At 42.5% G+C, this 23,316-nt stretch overlaps 1 protein-coding gene across 1 annotated transcript in view; it reads left to right on the top strand.

Annotated features, from left to right (window-relative positions):
* The first annotated feature begins 685 nt into the window (after positions 1-685).
* Positions 686-23,316, top strand: part of knl1 (kinetochore scaffold 1) — a 97,084-nt gene continuing 74,453 nt past the window's right edge. The window contains exons 1-6 of the mRNA XM_067991190.1: positions 686-722; positions 2,459-2,518; positions 4,432-4,499; positions 16,027-16,076; positions 16,333-16,375; positions 18,841-18,878. Coding sequence (XP_067847291.1) covers positions 4,432-4,499; positions 16,027-16,076; positions 16,333-16,375; positions 18,841-18,878 — 199 coding nt within the window. The 5' untranslated portion in view covers positions 686-722; positions 2,459-2,518. The remainder of the gene's footprint in view (positions 723-2,458; positions 2,519-4,431; positions 4,500-16,026; positions 16,077-16,332; positions 16,376-18,840; positions 18,879-23,316) is intronic.

The raw sequence follows: 23,316 nt of genomic DNA, 5'->3' as shown, positions 1-23,316 counted from the left end.
GCTTCAAACAGCTGTGATCCTCTACTGTACACTCCTGGGCTGGGATGAGCACATGCTGGTAGAACACAAATCTCAGGCTGCTGGATGCCCTCGGGTACTTCATCTGAGGCCATTCTTCATCTGTGAACTTAAGCAATGAATGCTGGCAAGCTGTTCAACCGTAGGAGGTGCACCATAGCCCATTCTATACTCGCCAACCAAACTTAAACCTCTTTTTCTCTTCATCACACCTTACTATCCTTCAATGCAGTCCCAATGACTGGCCATTGCCCTCTGTTATATCCCAGTACCTCCACAATCCTCCCATCTTATTTTATATCCTCTTTAATCTTCCGCACTCTTCACATCAGCCTGACAACCTGCATTGGTGATATGGAAAGGACAATGATGAATGCAGATATGGGGAAAGGGCGGAAAAGTGGAGTTGAGGTAAAAATCAGGTCAGCTGTGATCTCAATAAATGGCAGAGCAGGTTCAAGAGGCCGAATGGCCTACTCCTGCTCCTATCTCTTATAGTCTTATGGTCAGTTTCTCAGTGGGTTCTCAAAAGCAGAATTCCAATTTCCACCACTACAAAAATCAAGCTTTTGTCAAATGAACAGACTTGCAAAGATCACCAGCAATAGAGTAGTACTGAATTATTAGTCAGTCTAAAGCTACCCTTTTCTCTTTATTTCAGTGCTGAAATCATTGAAGGGAAATGCAAGAGGAGGCAGTTGGGGGTAAGTTTTTATTAATTATTAGTTCTCTTTGCGTGACCTAAGAGAGATTTTCACTCTCCCTTTTAATTTTGCTGTAATGCAGGAAAAAACCTGGGGCATCATTGCATAACCTGGTCCAATTGGGATTCGGCAATTGGTTCAAAGTTAGGATCGTACCAATTAAATGAGAATTGATGTCTGTTTAAAATCCATTTTGTGGTCTTTCAAACATGTATCCATTGACTTATGAACCATGCTACCCTGTCTAAACTTAACTTTTTCAAAATGTTTTTATTTTTCTCACCAATTTTCTTTGCCAGTTCTACTCACCTGAAGGTGTTCAATTCTCGGGGTGAGATGAGGTAAGGTTCCACAGGCACCCTCTAGGACCTTGACAAGTGTCCATTGTTCACACATGGGCCTTGACTGGATTTAATTGCGGGGAGCATCTGAGATGATGATGCATAGATTAAAAGGGCATCTAAAACTCATTAGAAACATCACCCAAGTCACAATTGATCCACTCAGTTTGATGAGAAAAAAAGTGCATTTTAAAAGATGAAAAAAATGTTAATGTTATATTTCAAATGTAATCTTGGCATAAGGACTAATTGCAAACTGCCCTGTCTACCTGTCTGTGAATTGTGCATCTACAACTGATAACAGATAACAGTCAGCATCTGAAACAAGACTCCCACCTGAAACATTAGCGTTTTCTGTTCAGATGCTGACTGACCTGTGCATTTCCAGGTTTATGGTTTTACTTTTATCTATGATATCATCTTTTCCACATCCCGATGAAATTCAATGAAGTATTGGGATCAATGCAATTAGAAATCTCAATAGCCCTGATTTTGAGGAACAGTGTAAAAGTTTGCAATCAAAAGTCGATAATCGACAGTTTAGTCCTGGGATGTCGAAATTGTGACCACTAAGGTCTAGCAACTCTGTTTCGATTTGTACTGGTGTTGGTTTCTCCTGTTTGAATATCGCAGACCTGAAGGTTTGGAAATGTCTATATTCAAGACTGCTCCCTCATTGATGGATAAACCCATAACTGAGCACCAAGATGTGTTGGTATTGTTAGCTTGATATATATGCAAATTAATAGGAGCATGCATTACAACTATATATGTGGTCTGCAGAATTCCATGGTATGCACAGACACAGTTTGTTTAGTATTGTGTGCACTGGGCTATGATATGGAATTGTTCCATAGCAGCAGTGCAATGCTGGTATATTGCATGCCATTTTATATTTTTTTCTCTCAGTATTCATGTATTGAAATAAATTTTTATTCCGATTTTCTCGGAGTTGCGTAAAAATTGCATGTTTCAGTGTGTCAAAGCTTCTTGCTCCACCTTTGATAGTACAATGCATACTCAGTGCTTTGAGTTGTCTTCCAAGTAGCTATATGCACTCATCAAAAAACAATGGATAAAAGAGCACGATGGATTTTAAGCTGACACCAAGTAGTATCAATTCTCATTTAATCAGGACGTTCCTGACTTTGAGTCAATTGTAAATCCCCGATTGTACTAGGTTAAATTGAATGTGCAGGCTGTACAAAAATGCTCCCAAACTCCAACCTGTCATATATAATTACTGAAAACTGCTCCTTTATTGAAGGCTTAAAAAGCAATATTGTTTAAAATTGCTAAAACTTTACTGACAATGCATTGTTACTCCCTGACAAATGTTGACCCATGTGTCTTACAATGTTTATACTTAAGTAATTACCATTTTTCCCCCCCAAGATTTTGAAAGCTTCCAGGAGCCCACTTAGAACTCTGAAAGAAGCTGATATCAGCCAAAAGGTAATAAAGAATTACTGAAAAAAGCAACATTTTAGAATGGTTTAGACTACAAATAATACACAAACCTGTAATATGTGCTATGTGTCTTGGATGTGGACTGTAGGCAGATTCTATTTTTTTGCGAAGGGTGACTTAATGGGTAAGTTGGAAAAGGAGAGACGTGTGAGCCCTACATGTACCGATGAACTGAGTGTAAAAGCGTGGATTGATTAGGGAAAGCCAGCATGGATTTGTTAAAGGCAAATCGTGTTTAATGAGTATTTTGATGAGGTAACAGAGAGGGTAGATGAAGGCAATGCAGTTGATGTGGTGTATGTGGATTTTCAAAAAAGCATTTGATAAAGTGCCACATGGTAGGCTTGCTATTAAGATTTTGGCCCATGGAATAAAGGGGGCAATAGCAACATGGATACAGAATTGGCTAAATGACAGGAAACAGAGAGCAATGGTGAACGGTTGTTTTTCGGACAGGAGGGAGGTGTGCAGTGGTGTTCCCCAGGAGTCTCTGCTCGGACCACTGGTTTTCTTATTATATATTAATGACTTGGACTTGGGTGTACAGGGCACAATTTCAAAATTTGCAGATGACACAAAACTTGGAAGGGTAGTGAACAGTGAGGAGAATAGTGATAGACTTCAAGAGGTTATAGACACTCTGGTGGCATGGGCGGACACGTGGCAGGTGAAGTTTAACGTGGAAAAAAACGAGGTGATGCATTTCGGTAGGAAAAATGAGGAGAGGCAATATAAACTAGAGGGCACAATTCCAAAAGGAGTGGTCGAACAGAGAGATCTGGGGGTATATGTGCATAAATCGTTGAAGGTGGCAGGGCAGGTTGAGAAAGCAGTTAAAAAAGCATATGGGGATCTGGGCTTTATAAATAGAGGCATGGAGTTCAAAAGCAAGGAAGTCGTGATGAACTTTTATAAAACACTGGTTCAGCACAACTGGAGTATTGTGTCCAGCTCGGGCAACACACTTTAGGAAGGATGTGAAGCCTTAGAGAGGGTGCAGAGGAGATTTATTTGAATGATTCCAGAGATGAGGGACTTAAATTACGTGGATAGACTGGAGAAGCTGGGATTGTTCTCCTTGGAACAGAGAAGGTTGCGAGGAGGTTTGATAGAGATATTCAAAATCATGAAGGGTCTAGTCAGAGTAGATAGAGGGAAACTGTCCCCATTGGTGGAAAGGTCAAAAACCAGAGGGCATAGATTTAAGGTGATTGTCAAAAGAACCAAAGGTGACATGAGGAAAAACTTTTTTACACAGCGAGTGGTTAGGATCTGGAATGCACTGCCTGAGGGGGTGGTGGAGGCAGATTCAATCATGGCCTTCAAAAGGGAACTGGATAAGTACTTGAAACGAAAAAATGTGCAGGGCTACCGGGATAGGGCAGGGCAGTGGGACTAGCTGGATTGTTCATGCATCCTAAAGCTGTATCCGTTGAAACCACCTGGCAGTGGTTAGGTTTTGGGTTTGGGGGTGGGGTGGGTGGAGAAATGTTGTTGGGATTGTTAGTCTGTTTTTTATTGGAGAAGCAGGTAAATTGTTCGGGCACGGACTCGATGGGCTGAATGGCCTCCTTCCGAGCTGTAACCTTCTATGATTCTATGACAGTAGATGTTGGGAACCATACTGACTATAACCGGTGGTGGAATACAAATGTAAGCTTGATTTCATTTATTGTTGGGAGAGACGCATAGTGTAAGCTGGACCAAATGATGGGTAGAAAAATTGACTGGGTATATATGCTGATGCAGTATCTTTGGAGATTTTTTTTTTTGAAAATAAGAATGGGGGAGAAGTGTTCAATGCTTCAGGTATGCCAATGTATTGATCAGAAACGCAAAATAGAGAGGTGTTGCAATCCTGGATTCTGATCATTTTTTGGTTTTTGTTCTGCTTGGAGATGGAGCCAGTGGGAAAACCTCGCAGGAGCTCTCGAAGAGTCAGCTTTGCAGAGACCAAAGAAGTCAAGTAAGTGAATGGAATATAGCTATATGTGTTAGAATTTCACTTAACTGGAGCAGAGTGTAGGAACGTGCTTCTTGGGTCTTAACAAATTGAGTCCTAAAGCTGTATCCGTTGAAACCACCTGGCAGTGGTTAGGTTTTGGGTTTGGGGGTGGGGTGGGTGGAGAAATGTTGTTGGGATTGTTCGTCTGTTTTTTATTGGAGAAGCAGGTAAATTGTTTTTATTTTGAATCTTGTTAACAGTGTTCAGAGATGCTGAAATAAAAACAGATAATGCTGGAAAACACTCAGCAGGTCAGGCAGCATCTGTGAAGAGAGAAAGAGTTAATGTTTTAACTCTTGAGATGTTGCCAGACCTGCTGAGTGTTTTCCAGCATTTTCTGTCTTTATTTCAGATTTCCAGAATCCGCAGGATTTTGCTTTTGGTTCAGAGATGATGTACTCGACAAAAGAAAATCAGATGAGACAGATTTTCACGAGTGTTGCCTTTCTGCTGTCAGTTTGTTTTTTTCAGACCTTTTGTAAATCAGGGTCATTTTAAAATTAAAGATATATTCCTAAAATTTATTGCATCACTCTGAGTCCCTTTAATTCCATGATATAACAATTGGATTCAACTGTTCCAAAGCTGGGGTACTGTTGAGGGTATCAGACCTCATACAGGGATTGAAGCTTGATTTGTAACTCCTCTGAATCCTGAGGTTGTGCTACAGCCTATAACTGTTGTACAATGCATGTTACTGGTTATTATAATGATGAGCAACTATGAAGATGTAATGGTTGAGTCCTGTGGCAGAATGGAAGAATCTTAAAGCAGATGTATAGTATGGTTAGATGATCTCTAATAAAGGAACATCTTTGGTTGTACAGTACTGGAAAATTAAGTTACTTACTAATATAAAGTAGCAAGAATGTGGAACTTGCTACCACAAGGAGTAGTTCAGGCAACTAGCATAGATGCATTTAAGGGGAAGCTAGATAAACACATGAGGAAGAAGGGAATAGAAGGATATGTTGATTGGGTTAGATGAAGAAGGGTGGGAGGAGGATCACGTGGAGTATAAACGCCGGCATAGACCTATTGGGCTGAATGGCCTGTTTCTGTGCTGTACATTCTTTATAAGTACTTGGTTTTAGAGTTGCTAGCTAATCACGTGAGCATAACTAAGGTCATATGCTACTGTCTGAAAACACCGCATGATCCTGCTCGCAGTAACCTGGTGACTGTGTTGCTAAACATAAACACAGAAACTTTCTCTTATAGAATATAAGTAATTGGGGTGAAGAAAGAGGATTGGGGTTTCCCCCAATTTTCTTAACCCCTCTCCTCTCCTGAAGGTGTTTACTCATGCTGGGATACTGTTTCACAGGCATCTGTACCATGCGCAAGTGCCCATTCTTCATGCATGAGTCGAGCTGTTAAGTTCTGGTAGGGTTTTTGGCTGTGGAGGATGTCACAGCCATGCCCCATCCTGTGCTTACCTGAAGCTCATGCACACATCTTTTCAACAGGAGTCATTGGCTAGCCATTGGGAGTGGGAATTCTGGCTGATTTGTATTTTTAAAAAATCATTAGCCTGGGAATGCCCCAAATTTTACCCTAGCTGAAATCAGCTGATTCAGCACTGGCTTGGAATCAAACTTGGAATCTGGCCTTTATGCATTGGAGCAGAAGAGATAAAGGGTGATTTGACAGAGATGTTTATATTTGATGGGATAGAGTAGCTAGAAACAGACCGTTTCTAGTGATGAGCAGTCTAGAACAAGGGAACATGGATATAAAATGAAATGTGAAAAGATTTAGGACCGTGAGCAGGAGAAACTTTTTAGAGTATTATGAGGCTGTGGAATACACTACTGGAATTAGTGATTGTAGTAGAGATTTAAGAATAGGTTAGCTGGAAGATCAAAGGGAAAGGGAGTAAAGAGGTATGGGAACAGGGCGTTATGTGGGTTTAGGACTGCTGCTCGTGTGAAGGATAAAAGCCAACAAGGACTGGTTGGGTCAAATGTCCTGTTTCTGTGTAGTACAATTATAATTTAGGCTCCAAACATTATGGATTTGTACACACCATAAAAGGCAGTTTTGATAGGCAGGCCTGCATCTCCTAGAACTGAAACTTATCTTTGTGAAGTGGCTAGGATAGCATACAACAGGGTTAACCTTCTACTCTTGTACCACTGGGGTTTACACCATAAATGTGTAATATGCCCACTTTAAACTCCTGATCCCTCCAATAGCAGCATGCTGACATATATTTTAGGTTAAATTACAAATTAGTAATTATTATAAGATGTACATCTATACAGAAGTAAGATAATTCAGTGGAATAAAAGTAATGCAATATTTTCAGCGACACTTTAAAACCGTTGTCTGAGAGCAATATAGCAAAGTATTTTGAAATTCTTTGTCTTTTTCAGTCTTTTAATTGAATCGTAAAATGGTTGTCTTTAGCTCCAAGCCATTCCGTCTCATTGCTAAGTGTTTGGAAAACATGAAAATGGTAACTGTTCATTATATTTATCTCTGCCTGAGGGGCCCCTGGATACAGAACTTTTGGATCATACCAGACCAAAGATACGATAGAGTATCTGGAGCATGGAATCTCTTGACTAACAAATGTTTCATGCTTCATCTGTGTTTTACATACCCAATTATTATTTGCCAAGACATAAACCAGTTCACTCTGGTTCATTTTCAGATCAAAGCATCTGATTTGTGTTCCTCCGACCCCTCCCTTTGGCGCACCATATTGTAACCAGCAGGTTGAGACTGTTACCATCTTAACATTAGTTAGTGTATTGTGTGTATATATGTATGTATGTATCTATCTATATTAGTCATAAAAAGAAAAAAAAATAATTGTCCTTCAAAATATCAATGATTTGGTTAAAAAGCTAATGGGACCAGGAGTTTGAGCCAGCAGAGAATTTTTGTGCAATAGACAAATAATGTCTTCAGACATTGTCTCTTTGGCTGAACAGAAGCAGCAATTATAGATTTCAATTTTTTAAAAACCCAGAGTCCTGCCCTACAATTAAATGAAAAAGATCTAGGATTTTTTTAATTTGAAACTGTGTTGCCCTTGATTTCCATCACAACTAAATCAGGTGGTGACCATCCACTGGACCGTATGGATTTTCCTCACTTTTCCCCCAGGCGGCAGAGCCCAATGTTGCATAAAGGCATAGAGACCCAGGAGGTGTGAGGTTCAATGTTTTTGGTCCATGCTCAGTTGATCTCAGCTGGGGCAGCTTTTGGGATGCCATGTTTTCCTCAGCACTCGTGGCCTATGAGGGGAAGTATCAGCCAGGGTTACTGCGGCCCGATCGCTAGTGAGCGACTCTACTTGCAAAAGTTTGTAGGGTTGAGTTTCCGCTAGTTATATCAGCGCAATCTGGACAGAATTGGCTAAACCAGTGCAAAAGATTGGGGAATTTTAAATGTAAGTGAGTTACGCCCAAAACCATTTGTGCTTATGTTTTCCACGATCTTTTACGTTGGTTCAAGATTCAATTTGCCCGGATCAGAACCCACCCTCAATACTGGCCGCACCTCCAGGTTGAAATTGCGAGATTCCACCAAGTGCGCTGGTTGGGGAAGGCTCTTCAAATTGCGCTAATTTTCTGGGGTGCACAGGCACTAGTAGACACATTTTTAAAGTTTCTTCCTATCAAAAAAATTTAATTGTAAATGGTTCAGTATATTTTTAAAAATAATTTTCAGTGATTTTAAGTCCGGTTACTCACAGAGAACTGGACTCCCTTATTAAAAATGCTTATTTTTGGTGCTAAATCCATTTTCTACGTTTGTGATTATGCAAATGTATTTTAGCGGAAACTTGAAGCCTAACCAATTTCCTGATTGCACCCAAAGCGGAAAATCTACCAGCGTGTGTATGTCAGGTAAGGATAGAATTGAGTTCAGTTGTGAGGCCCTTGATTGCTGAATAGCCTTTGCTGACTTTCCTAAGCTCACATGTGAAGAATGGACTTGAACCAGATACTGGAGTGCTGTTGGCATCCTGGGATCTGTAGCCAAGCAACAATTAGCACCTTCAGGAGAGGCAGGTGAGAAAATTTGAGGGGTGGGGATGGGCAGAAGACAACCCCAAAACTCCATGAAGCATCCAAATTATATAAGTATAATGAGGCAATGGGAATGATTTTAGGCTAGCAAAACCTGGGGGAGTGGGGTAGGGGGGGACTTCCCCACCCCGATCTGACAGACCACAAATTTTAATTGCAGGTGGCAAGCACACCCGCCCCAAGCCAGCGGGGTGCTCTTTAAATATGCAGATCGGGCGCCGATGACGTTATCGGGGCCCGAACTGCTATTTTAGCCTGATGTCTGACTGGGGGAGCAGTGGTGCTACCCAATTTTAACGGCTGGGCAGCCGGTTCCCAGCCCTTTTGGTCGTGAAGTTGGCAAACGGTATGCTAATGAGGCCCGGCCGTAAGAATAGGCCAAGGCTGCCTGCTGCGGCTCCCAGATGGCCATGGCACTCGCTTTGTTGTGTTCCCACCCCAAATCAACCCCAATGTTTCTGTATTTCCTTTCTGTTCAAAGGACTCACTTGACCGGGGCCAAACGTTATTTTCAGACTACTTACTGCTACATTCACCTGGTTAGCAGGCAGCTTTAAAATTGAACAAGTACAGAAGCCATAACATTGACACTTTATAGTGTGAAGGCATTTAGTTTTCCAGTACATCTCAAAAATTTTCATTATCTCTGTCTCTTCCAACCATATCACATATATTTCTTTTTGTATCCTTCCAGTCTGTCCCAGAATTTAATTGACCGCCACCTATATTTAAAAGATTCTCAAATGAACAACTAACGTATGATGCTGAGTTACAGATTATAACACAACCTGAAGGCACAGAGGATAGTCACAAATCAAGTTTGAAATACAAGATTTTTTAGCCTTGCAACACGAAACAGCTAAATATTTTTTTGGAGAACTTGAAACTGAGCAGAAAAGAGATAATTGACGAAAGGTTAGATGATGATGTAATGTCCAGAAAGTCTGTCTGGAACTAACCTATTTATCATACTTCAAGTGCCATGAAACTCCTTAAATGATGATGGTAAATGGCTCCCTTGGGAATGCAAAAGGCATAAAGAAATATGAAGGATTGATGGTGCATATAATTTAGCTGTCAGTTCAAGAGAAGGCAGCCAGAAACAATTGGGAGAATGACTGTATCATTCTAGGAACGTAAACTTCTATGTAATGTTCTGTAGAATTAAGAAAGACCAGATAATCTGTTTTAGTGGTGTTTGTTGAGGGATAAATATTGACCAGGATTGAATAGTGCCGTGGGATATTTTTATCGGTTTAACGAAAGATGGCACCTCTGACAGTGCAGTGTCAACCTAGATTATGTGCTCAAGTCTGGAGTGGGGCTTGAACCAACAACCTTCTGACTCCAAGGCGAAAGTGCTGCCATTGAGCCAAGGCTGATTTTTAACTGGGGATAATGTTCTGGGTTATTCGTTTTGACAGTGATTGCATATTATTAAGCTTGGGCTACTGAGTAACCCCATGGATTCAACGAATGTAGCTTAATACCACATTTGGTGTGTGCATGTTTCATGGATAGCACTTTTTTGGAGGTGGTCACCCCGCAGATTAAGAGTGTGCAGGCAGAGAGGGACTGGGTGACCGCAAGACAGGCAAGGAGGACCAGGCAGGTAGTGCAGGAGTCCCCTGAGGGCATCTCACTCTCCAACCAGTATTCAGTTCTGGGTACTGGTGGGGGAGAGGGTTCCTCTGGGGAGTGCAGCCAGAGCCAAGACCAGAGCACCATGGGTAGCTCAGCTGTACGGTGGGGGGAGGAGAAAGGTCGGGAGAGCAATTATGATAGGGGATTCTATAGCTAGAGGAGCAGACAGGCGTTTCTGCGGCCACAAACGTGATTCCAGGATGGTATGTTGCCTCCCTGGTTCCACGGTCATGGATGTCACTGAGCGGCTGCAAGTCATTCTGAAGGGGGAGGGTGAACAGCCAGAGGTCGTGGTACATATCGGTGCCAACGACATAGGTGAAAAGAGGGATAAGGTCCTGCAAGCAGAATATAAGGAGTTAGGAAATAAGTTTAAAAAGCAGGACCTCAAGGGTAGTAATCTGAGGATTACTCCCAGTGCCACGTGCTAGTGAGTATAGGAATAGGAGAATAGACCAGATGAATGCGTGACTGGAGGGTTGGCGCAGGAGGGAGGGATTGAGATTCCTGAGGAATTGGGACTGATTCTGGGGACAGTGGGACCTGTACAAGCCGGACGGGTTGCACCTCAACAGATCCGGGACTAATATCCTCGCAAGGGGGTTTGCTACTGCTGTTGGGGAGGGTTTAAACTAGAGTGGCAGGGAGATGGGAACCTGAGCGGGGAGTCAGAAGAGAGTAAAGTTGAAAGCAGCAAAAGAGGGGAGGCCCCAGGGGAAATTTACAGTACAAACAGTTGTCCAAGAACAAGTGAAAGGGAAAAGGGTAGAGTAGCAGAAAGAAAGTGTACTTTAGGTACTACAGATAAAGTGAAAACTAGAAGGTGTAAAGCGATTAACCCAGCATCAAAGCTGAAGGACAGGCTAGGGTGTGTGGCCCAACTAAGAGTTCTATATACAAACGCACGGAGTATAAGAAATAAATTAAATGAACTACAGGCACAAATTCAAATTGGAGGGTATGACATGATAGCTATTACTGAGACACGGCTGCAGGATGGTCAGGATTGGGAACTAAATATACCAGGTTATAAGGTCCACAGGAGAGATAGGGAAAATGGAAGAGGGGGAGGAGTAGCCTTAATGATTAGAGATGAAATCAATTCAATGATAAAGGAGGATATAACGAGAGGTAAGCAGCCAACAGAGACCTTATGGGTTGAATTGAGAAATAGGAAAGGATCTAAGACTATAGTGGGAGTTGTGTATAGGATCCCTGGCAGCAGCTCTGAAGTGCTAGATTGTATAAATGCAGAGATTAGACAAGCGTGTAAGAAAGGCATAGTGGTCTTAATGGGGGACTTTAACCTTCACATAGATTGGGAAAAGCAGACTAGCAACTGTCAGAAAGGTAGTGAATTTCTTGAGTGTGTCCAGGATAGTTTTCTACAGCAGTATATCTGAGAGGCATCAAAGGGGAAAGCCATACTAGATTTAGTAATGAGTAATGAACCAGATTTAGTTAACAGCTTAACTGTATGCGAACATCTCTCCAATAGCGATCATAACATGATCGAGTTGAATGTAGTGTTTGAAAGGGAAAAAGTGAACCAGCTGCTAAGAATCTAGACTTGGGTACGGCCAACTTCAATGGGATGAGACAGAGACTGTCCACAGTAAACTGGGCAAATCTGTTAATGGGTAAAACGACTGATGATCAGTGGGAAATGTTTAAAGAAACATTTAACGAGATACAGAACCGGTTTATACCCCTGAGGTGCAAGAACTCGACTTGCCAAAAAAAACAGCATTGACAACGAAAGAGGTAAGGGACAGTATAAGACATAAGGAAAGGGCATACAAAAAGGCAAAAAATGGCACAGATCCTGGCGAATGGGAAAGATACAAAGATCAACAAAAGGTCACAAAACAGATAGTAAGAGCGACAAAAAGAGAGTATGAAAAGAAACTTGCAAGGGATATCAAAACCAATACGAAGAACTTTTATAGATATATTAGGAAAAAGAGGGTGGTCAGGAGCAGTGTTGGCCCCATAAAAACTGAAAGTGGAGATATTGCCATTGACAATGGGGAAATGGCGAACGTGTTGAATAATTACTTTGCGTCAGTATTTACAGTAGAAAAAGACGATAGCATGCCGGAAATCCCAAGAAAACTAATATTGAATCGGGGACAGGGACTCAATAAAATTAACATAAGTAAAACAACAGTAATGAAGAAAATAATAGCACGAAAGATTGACAAATCCCCAGGACCAGATGGTTTCCATCCCAGGGTTTTAAAGGAAGTAGGTGAGCACATTGCAGATGCCCTGACTATAATCTCTTAAAGTTCTCTAGATTCAGGAACCGTCCCTCTAGATTGGAAAATTGCACATCATTCCACTTTTTAAGAAAGGAGAGAGGGGGAAACCAGGGAATTATAGACCAGATAGCCTAACATTTGTTTTGGGGAAAATGCTGGAGACTATAATTAAGGATAGGGTGACTGAACACCTCAAATTTTCAGTTAATCAGAGAGAGACAGCATGGATTTGTGAAAGGTAGGTCGTGCCTGACAAACCTGATTGAATTTTTTGAAGCGGTGACTAAAGTAGTGGACAGGGGAATGTCAATGGATGTTATTTGTATGGACTTCCAGAAGACATTTGATAAAGTCCCACATAGGAGACTGTTAGTTAAGTTAGAAGCCCATGGAATTGAGGGAAAAGTACAGACTTGGTTAGGAAGTTGGCTGAGCGAAAGGCGACAGAGAGTAGGGATAATGGGTAGGTACTCACATTGGCAGGATGTGACTAGTGGAGTCCAGCAGGGATCTGTCCTGGGGACTCAATTATTCACAATATTTATTAACGACTTAGATATGAGACTTTCTATGCCTTCATCTAAGTTTGCTGATGACAGAAAGATTTGTGGCATTGTAAGCAGTGTAGATGAAAACATAAAATTACAAAGGAATATTGATGGATTAGGTGAATGTTCAAAACTGTGGCAAATGGAATTCAATGTAGGCAAATGTGAGGTCATCCACTTTGGACCAAAAAAGGAAAGAACAGGGTAAAAAGTTTAAAAACAGTGGATATCCAAAGGGATCTCGGGGTTCAGGTACATAGATCATTGAATTGTCATGAACAGGTGCAGAAAATAATCAAAAAGGCTAATGGAATGCTGGCCTTCATGTCGAGAGGACTAGAGTACAAGTGGGCAGAAGTTGCACTGCAGCTATACAAAACCCTGGTGAGACAAAAAGCAGGACAAATCCAATCCAGCCAATTACTGCCCCATCAGTCTACTCTCAATCATCAGCAAAGTGATGGAAGGTGTCAAGCGGCACTTACTCACCAATAACCTGCTCACCGATGCTCAGTTTGGGTTCCGCCAGGACCACTCGGCTCCAGACCTCATTACAGCCTTGGTCCAAACATGGACAAAAGAGCTGAATTCCAGAGGTGAGGTGAGAGTGACTGCCCTTGATATCAAGGCAGCATTTGAGCGAGTGTGGCACCAAGGAGCCCTAGTAAAATTGAAGTCAATGGGAATCAGGGTGAAAACTCTCCAGTGGCTGGAGTCATACCTAGCACAAAGGAAGATGGTAGTGGTTGTTGGAGGCCAATCATCTCAGCCCCAGGACATTGCTGCAGGAGTTCCTCAGGGCAGTGTCCTAGGCCCAACCATCTTCAGCTGCATCATCAATAACCTTCTCTCCATCATAAGGTCAGAATTGGGGATGTTCGCTGATGATTGCACAGTGTTCAGTTCCATTTGCAACCCCTCAAATAATGAAGCAGTCCGAGCCCACATGCAGCAAGCCCTGGACAACATCCAGGCCTGGTCTGATAAGTGGCAAGTAACATTCGCGCCAGAGAAGTGCCAGGCAATGACTATCTCCAACAAGAGTGTCTAACCACCTCCCCTTGACATTCAACGGCATTACCATCGCCGAATCCCCCACCATCAACATCCTGGGGGTCACCATTGACCAGAAACTTAACTAGATCAGCCACATAAATACTGTGGCTACAAGAGCAGGTCAGAGGCTGGGTATTTTGTGGCAAGTGACTCACCTCCTGACTCCCCAAAGCCTTTCCACCATCTTCAAGGCACAAGTGAGGAGTGTGATGGAATACTCTCCACTTGCTTGGATGAGCGCAGCTCCAACAACACTCAAGAAGCTCGACACCATCCAAGATAAAGCAGCCCGCTTGATTGGCACCCCATCCACCACCCTAAACATTCACTCCCTTTACCACCGGCTGCAGTGTGTATCATTCACAGGATACATTGCAGCAACTCGCCAAGGCTTTTTCGACGGCACCTCCGAAACCCGCGACCTTTACCACCTAGAAGGAAAAGAGCAGCAGGCACATGGGAACAACACCACCTGCACGTTCCCCTCCAAGTCACACACCATCCCGACTTGGAAATATATCACCGTTCCTTCATCGTCGCTGGGTCAAATTCCTGGAACTCCCTACCTAACAGCACTGTGGGAGAACCTTCACTACACGGACTGCAGCGGTTCAAGGCGGCGGCTCACCACCACCTTCTCGAGGGCAATTAGGGATAGGCAATAAATGCTGGCCTCGCCAGCGACGCCCACATCCCATGAATGAATTTTTAAAAAAGACCGCATCTGGAGTACTGTGAGCAGTTCTGGGCACTGCACCTTCGGAAGGACCTATTGGCCTTGGAGGGAGTGCAGCATAGGTTTACTGGAATCATACCCGGACTTCAAGGGTTCAGTTATGTGGAGAGATTACACAAATTGGGGTTGTATTCTCCAGAGTTTCGAAGGTTAAGGGGTGATCTGATCGAAGTTTATAAGATATTAAGGGGAATAGATAAGGTGGAAAGAGAGAAACTATTTCCACTGGTTGGGGATTCTAGGACTAGGGGGCACGGTCTAAAAATTAGAGCCAGACCTTTCAAGAGTGAGATTAGAAAACACTTCTGCACACAAAGGGTGGTACAAGTTTGGAACTGTTTTCCGCAAACGGCAATTGATGCTAGCTCAATTGTTAAATTTAAATCTGAGATAGATAGCTTTTTGGCAACCAAAGGTATTAAGGGATATGGGCTGAAGTTAGGGATATGGAGTTAGATCACAGATCAGCCATGATCTTATCAAATGGCGGAGCAGGCTCGACCGGCTGAATGGCCTACTCCTGTTCCCATGTTCCTGTGCATGGAAGATCGAAATTTAGCTAAAGCCAGTGTGCCCATATAATTAATTTTACTTTTACCAGTAGTATTAACAAATAAGTTATTAAAATCCTAATCTTGCACCATTGCCATGTAGCCACATGTGCACAAATGTTTGCTAAATCCTAGCTTTTGGCTTTCTGATTGAAGTATCACGTGGTGTCTGATAGCTTCAGATTGGGAGTCATTCTACCTGAGAAACTCCCTTGTACCTGATTTCTGTGTTCTACTTGAAGTCAATCTTCTGCCCGTGGAATCTCCGGTGTTTGAGTTTCATGGCTATGCAGATTTGTTAGTTAGCTCAGAGGCCCGCAGGGTACTAGCAGGCTCCCTGTTGTTTTGGTCAGGACAGAAAGTGGTAGGTTTTCAAAATGACCTGAAGCTGTAGCAGGCCTGAAGTCATTTATGCCCATTAGAACTTGCATTTATATAGTGCCTTTGTAATGAATCTTCATTGCTTTATAATAGTGAAGATGCTTGCTAGTCGTAAAAGAGACACATTTTAAAGGATTGGGAGGGACAGATATTATATTGGATACAAAGATTGGTTTGTCCAATTAGATTAGCAGCTGACTGAAATGCGAAGGCTGCAAACCTATATGTTTTGGGGGGTCTCATTTTCTCTTTTTCTTTTCAGGGAGTTTGTGACTGATAAAATGATGATGACAATGCAAGATGTGGAAAATGGTAAATATAATCTGACATCAGAATACAGATGTAACATGCAGATTCATAATTCAAGTGTGTGAGCTGGTTGACTTTTTCTCTTACAGAAGAGAATTCAGAAAAAATGACTAGGGTCAAGGATCTATCACTCACTGCATGAAAACTTAAGCAATATTTTCTGTTAAATGTTTGAAATTGAGGGAATTTATATATTTTTTTTAAAATTCCCTAGACCATTCATTTTGATTTGTAATGATCAAAATATTTTAATTTTTAGTGAAAGACAGCCAAAAAGAGAACCAGCAGCTGGAGTTAGAAAGGTAAAGTGTTACTTTTATTTCAATGTGTCTATGCAATGAGACAATATTAGAGTTCACATAAGCAAGGCTGAAGCAACATGTAGTCCAGAATACTAACATCTCAAGTTGTTTGCAGTGTAGCTATATGGTTGACTACTATAGGACTTAACCTTTATACTAGTCAACTAAGAAAACGATCAGTTAATTATGCCACTGTTATTGTGCCATTCTTGTATTCGAGTTCCATCTGATACTGAACATATCAGTGTTGAAAATTGGGACCCCAGGAGTGGGAAGGATGAGTCTAAGTTCCAGAGATTGATCTGTCTGATATCTCATCCGAGTTTCCAGCTAAGACTCCTGCCATTGTGGCCTTCTGGAAGGCTGCATTATCAAACTTCAGACAGTAAATGTTCATTCCAAGATGCATCTTCTTAAGTTATATTTTTTATTTTGTTGTTTTCTTTTACCTTTTTAAGGTGACTAGTTTCAGCACTGTGGAATGCAATGAATTTCCACTTTGGCTATCCAGTACTACCTTCAACCCCTTGGGGTCAAGTATTAGTACATTAGATATAGGATAAAGCTCCTGCTTATTCTACCCTAATGCTGTTACATAATCTGGACAATGCTTCTTCTTTGTGCCGTGCCTAGTGGCACGAGACAACTCATTGCTTCCGCTGCTTTTACATCCAGTCAGTTGTGCTCTGGGTTTTTCTGTAACGATGGCCCTTTTTTAAAAATGTGGACATGTCGTTAGCCTGACTGTCAACTCCTTCCCAGGAGGACCAGCTAGATCCAATGGAGGTCGCCACTCCAATCCCATTGGACATGACACCCCGGTGGATTTTAACCCAGTATTCCAAGACCGGAATTCTTGTCTCCGCTTGCCGGGGTTGTCTGGAGTGGGGATCGAGCCCATAACCTTCCAACTCCGAGGTGGGAATGCTACCACTGAGCCAAGGCTCACTCCCCAGACGCTACTAGACCAGTGTAATATATTTCCATTCCCTGCACCATCTAAACTTGTGGCTTCTCCGAGTGAACTGACCCTTTCTGCGGTATGTGTTTGTGTCTACTAGGCAGTGGATTGAGTGCCTGGTTTCCATCAAGAAGCGATGTAGCTGATGGTGGGGAGCCTTTTATCCCATCTAAAATGACTGGATTGAAACCCAGCTCGCAGAGATGAAATATCACTTGTGTGTCGATGCATCACGTGGTCCCTTTTAGGAATTTTATTTGTTTTAAGTAGAATTTTACAGCACAGAAACAGGCCATTTGGCCCAACAAGTTTATGCTCCACGCGAGCCTCCTCCCATCTTGCTTCATCTCACCCTATAAACATCTTCTATTCCTTTCTCCCTCATGTACTTATTCAGCTTCCCCTTAAATGCTATTTGCCTCAACCACTGTGGTGGCAAGTTCCATGTTCTCACCACTCTGAATAAAGAATTAATTTGGGAGGAGTAATTTAAATCGATTTCAATAATTTATTTTCTTTGTGCAGTCATAAGCTTTAATCACATGTGGGGTAAGGAAGTTTTCATGCTTTGCAAGCTACGCATACTCCTGCCAAGATTTTGTCCCTGTTCGTCTCTGCTGTCGCCACCCTGACTGAATCTGAAGAACTTTGCTCCTGAAAGCCGTGTTAGAGAGGGACCGTATGAGAAAGATTTGGAGATGCTGATAGGTCTGGTCTGGCACCTGAGCCTCCAAGGATCTCAAAAGTCGTCTTCCTTAACTTCTTGGAAATTTCTCCTCCTATCATCTCTAAACTGCAAGAAGAGGGCATTGCATGGGTATAGGCCAACTGGTGATTGGTCATTCTGTCTCGGACTATTCAGGCATACTGATTGGATGTTAATGAATTCAAGATGGTTTACTTCCATCGCCAGATGTTTTCTGCACATCATAAATTGGTGAGATTTCATGTTCTGGAGGAAAAAGCTACTCATACCCTTTGGCCTCATATTAATCATTGAAATATTTACAGCCACAATTGGACATGTATATCGCTATTCAGACGATTAGCATATCTTCTTGAGAAACTGCAAAGACTGCAGTTCAACAATTCTCTTCATACATTAAGGCGTTAACGCTTCTCATCTGTTCTAAGAATTCTGGGTTGTGACCAAAGCAGGACTTGATATTTATACGCTGCTGATTTTGGACATCTCTAAGGCTTTCTTCGCTGTTTTCTTGGTTCCAGAGTGTGACAACCTCCTGTGTCAGTCCCAGTTGATGCACAGTAGTGAGAGTAGTAGATGGGACAACGTGCTTCAAAGGCAGCTCAATTCTGGGTTTACTTGTAGCTTGGTGCTGTGGAGCTTTACAGTTTAAAAAGCAGAATATTAGAGATGTTCTTTTTCAAGTGAGAATAATTGAAGCTAAACTTAAATTTGATTGCTTAAAAATGATGCTAAAGATTGTCAGGCTGGCACTGAGAGTGTAAATTAACGTAACAGGAGCATGTTTTTATTCCACAGGAACATGATGCCACTAAAGGCAAATTTCAGCATTGCTGGTGAGTAAGAAATACCTTTCAATCATTCCTTTGTGTTGTATACTTGCAATAGGCTATCCTTTCTTTTGGAAGGGTTGTTGTATCTGTCTCCATTTTGAGGTAACATGTTATATTGTTCTGATACAAAGGAGAGCTCTCCCAGAACAAAAAAAATATAACCAGAAAAAACTATTCATCATCTTTTGTGTACTTTTTGTATTCTACTTTCAGGATTCCCATTGACTTTATTTCTATTTCTCTCCTTTTCCTTATTTCAAGTCCATTTTCCTTTACTTTTGTGCTGGAAAGCTTTTGATGGTGCTGCACATATCCTTAGCGAGTGTTTAAGCCCAAATCTCTATGCTAATACTACTGCACCATTATGACTTGTGGATTTAATTTGTCCATTTGGCCCCTCAGAACATATTTGACCGGTTAGTTGAAATACACCTTTCTGCAGGTAAAAAGTTAACAGCAGTGGATGTCCAAAGGGACTTCGGGGTTCAGGTACATAGATCATTGAAGTGTCATGAACAGGTGCAGAAAATAATCAATAAGTCTAATGGAATGCTGGCCTTTATATCTAAAGTACAAGGGGGCAGACGTTATGCTGCAGCTATACAAAACCCTGGTTAGACCGCACCTGGAGTACTGTGAGCAGTTCTGGGCACCGCACCTTCGGAAGGACATATTGGCCTTGGAGGGAGTGCAGCGTAGGTTTACTAGAATGATACCTGGACTTCAAGGGTTAAGTTACGAGGAGAGATTACACAAATTGGGGTTGTATTCTCTGGAGTTTAGAAGGTTAAGGGGTGATCTGATCGAAGTTTATAAGATATTAAGGGGAACAGATAGTTTCTCTCTATCCACCCTATTTCCACTGGTTGAGGATTCTAGGAGTAGGGGGCACAGTCTAAAAATTAGAGCCAGACCTTTCAGGAGTTTGATTAGAAAACATTTCTACACACAAAGGGTGGTAGAAGTTTGGAACTGTCTTCCGCAAACGGCAATTGATACTAGCACAATTGCTAAATTTAAATGTGAGATAGATAGCTTTTTGGCAACCAAAGGATTTAAGGGATATGGGCCAAAGGCAGGTCTCTGGAGCTAGATCACAGATCAGCCATGATCTTATCAAATGGCGGAGCAGGCATGAGGGGCTGAATGGCCTACTCCTGTTCCTATGTTCCTATGCAGTTGAAATAGGAATCTGTCTAGCCACTTGGTAAGTATTGGAAAGCAGATTCCTTTATTAAAGCAATATGGACTGCATTTGAATCAAATGAAAAAGCAAGATTGTTACACTTTGCTTAAACCGTAGTAGTAGCAGTAGTAGTGGATGTGCAACCCTTGGTCTGCCACAGATAAGATAAACAACCAGATCAGACGTCAATGTTTTGTCTCTGTTGGCAAAAAAAAGTCTTTGGAGTCTGAATTCAATCAACTGGAGATTAGTTTTTAGGGATGTGATTTCCAGCTATAACTATCTGCAGTGATTGTCCTGAACATAATGTCAGTTGTGACCAGGGGCAGGATTTTAACTGGTAAAATGGGTGAATTGGGAAAATTGCATCAATGTTAGACCCGCCTCCAACCCGCCCATTTCCAGTTTTCATTGGGGCAGGACGAGGGGCGGGCAACCAGGAGGCGGGTTGGTCACTAAAACTTTTCAAGGAGGCTGCGGGCCTCTATTTTGAAAGGTTTCGTGATTTTAACTCTGGGGGGCCGGGATTCCAGGGCTTTCTCCTTCACACCATGTGAGAAGGCGAGAAGGACCCAATCTGCAGGTAAGCGCCTTTTTAGCAAAGCTTGTGGGCCCGGTGGAACAGGAGTTCTTCTCCCCTTCCCCCCCCCCCACCCCAGGCCCTGACATGCCTGCCTGAACAACACCCTCCACCCTGCCAATCCATACAATCTAAGACTTGCCTGAAGGTTTAGCTTTTCACGTCCTCTTCCTTGCTCTGCTCCCGTCTGAGGCCAGCCTGTCAATCAGGTCAGCCTGTCGGATGGCAAACCAACAAGAAAAAATGAAAGAAGTCCTTATGTCAAAATTGTAAGGACGTGTGGGAAACCCGTTCTTCCGGGTTTCCTGTCCGCAATTCAACCCGCCCCCTTCCTGGCTCTGGGTCAAAATCCCTCGATTTTTGTGCTTGCGGACTGATTCATTGGGGTAAATTTTAAGCCCCAAGAACAAACAGTGACAATGCTAAGTTTTCCGAGTGGGACCGCACTCCGGCTCCAACACATCTACCTCTGGGTTTAACCCAAGCAGATTTGTATGCCTGTGGAGAGCAGAAACCAAGACGACCTGCCCCCACTCAAAGCCAATGGGCCGATACTTAAAAGGGCAATGTACCTCATTGAGATACTTGTGGTATTTAATATTTTGTGTATTGGACAATTAAAACAAATTTAACCATACCTGTTCAGGTTTCCCATCGCTTCTAATTCACGTCAGGTGAAAGCAGGCGGCAAGGGCCGGATCGATGAGGTGAGTGCCTTTATTGCACTGCTGGTGGGGCCCGGAGAAGCAGGAATGTTTCCCCCGGCCCAACAAGCTCACTTGGCCGACAGGAACCCCACAATTGCGCCATCCCCCTGATCTCCATTGCTGGCTGACCGCCCTGCCAAGCCCGATTTCTTTCTTTCTTTATTTTTCTCTTTCTCTCTCTCTCTCTCTCTCTCTCTCTCATATGCAACTCCTTTCACTGCCGCCAGGCAGGCAGCCTAACAATTAGGCTGGCTGCTGGGCGCATAACCAGGGAGTGCCATTAATTGGTCTCATTAAGGTCACAATCGTGACCCGCCCACTTGCCTTCCAGGTTTCGCAGCCGGAAATCTTCCATTCCCTCCCGCTCCCTTCTCTGCTCTCCGTTAAAATTTACCCCATTGTGTTTCATTGACATTGCTGTGAATCAATGAGGTGAAAGACACCAGCCCCCAACCAATGGGGATGGTGGTAGGGCAAGTTTCTGCCCCTCCCATTTACGACACCCCCCCCCCCCCCCCCCAAAAAAAAAAACAGGTGCCATTCCAATCCTTTTATTACATTTGAAGAAGCAGTTATGTATTCGAATGTCTATTATTGAAGTAAGTGATGTTTTAAACTAAAATTGCTTATAGTCAATGACCTTTTAAAACAATGCTACTCAAATTGTAGGGTCATTATCTAAGCTGTCCATTTGAGAGGCTTAATCCTAGGAAAGCTTTCCATTGTATTTTTGTATTTTAGCTGGAATCATGGAATCTTGTAGCACAGGAGGCGGCCATTTGGCCTGTCGTGTCTGTGCCGGCTCTTGGAAAGAGCTGTCCAATTTAGTCCCATGTTTTTCCCCATAACCCTGCAAACTGGCTTCTTCAAATATATGTCCAGTTGCCTTTAGAAAGTTCCTATGGTATCTGCTTCCACCACCCTTTCAGGTAGTGTGCTCCAGATCTTAACAACCCTCTGTGTAAAAACATTTCTCCTCATTTTCCCTCTAGTTCTTTTGCCAATTATTTTAAATCTATGATTTCTGGTTACCGACCCACTTGCCAGAAGAAACAGATCTCCCCTTAACCTTCTCTGCTCTAAGGAGAACAATCCCAGCTTCTCCAATCTCTCCACATAACTGAAGTCCCTTATTCCTAGTAAACCATCTCTGTACCCTCTCCAAGGCCTTGACGTCCATCCTAAAGTGTGGTTACCAGAATTGTACACAATACTCCAGCTGAGGCCTAACCAGTGATTTGTAAAGGTTTAGCATGACTTCCTTGTTTTTGTATTCAATGCCTTTATTTACAAAGCCAAGTATCCCATACGCTTTCTTAACTGTCTTATCAACTTGCCCAGCCACCTTCAATGATTTGTGAATATGCACCCCCTGGTCCCTCTTGCACTCCTTTCAAAATAGTACCATTTAGATTACACTGCCTCTCCATGTTGTTCCCCCCCAAAGTGCATCACTTGCATAAAACATGGAAAATCGGAGCAGAAGTAGGCCATTCGGCCCTTTGAGCCTGCTCCATTTTTTAAGAAAGGAGAGAGATGGAAATCAGGGAATTATAGACCAGTTAGCCTAACATCAGTTGTGGGGAAAATGCTGGAGTCTATAATTAAGAATAGGGTGATTGAACACCTCGAGAATTTTCAGTTAATCAGAAAGAGCCAGCATGGATTTGTGAAAGGGAGGTCGTGCCTGACAAACCTGATTGAATTTTTTGAAGCGGTGACTAAAGTAGTGGACAGGGGAATGTCAATGGATGTTATTTATATGGACTTCCAGAAGGCATTTGATCAGGTCCCACATAAGAGACTGTTAGCTAAGATAGAAGCCCATGGAATCGAGGGAAAAGTACGGACTTGGTTAGGAAGTTGGCTGAGCGAAAGGCGACAGAGAGTAGGGATAATGGGTAGGTACTCACATTGGCAGGATGTGACTAGTGGAGTCCCGCAGGGATCTGTCTTGGGGCCTCAATT

This window comes from Heptranchias perlo, chromosome 10, assembly GCF_035084215.1.
Source record: "Heptranchias perlo isolate sHepPer1 chromosome 10, sHepPer1.hap1, whole genome shotgun sequence".
NCBI lineage: Eukaryota > Metazoa > Chordata > Chondrichthyes > Hexanchiformes > Hexanchidae > Heptranchias > Heptranchias perlo.
Note: the sequence above shows the minus strand (reverse complement) of the source record. Positions and strands in the feature narration are given on the sequence as shown.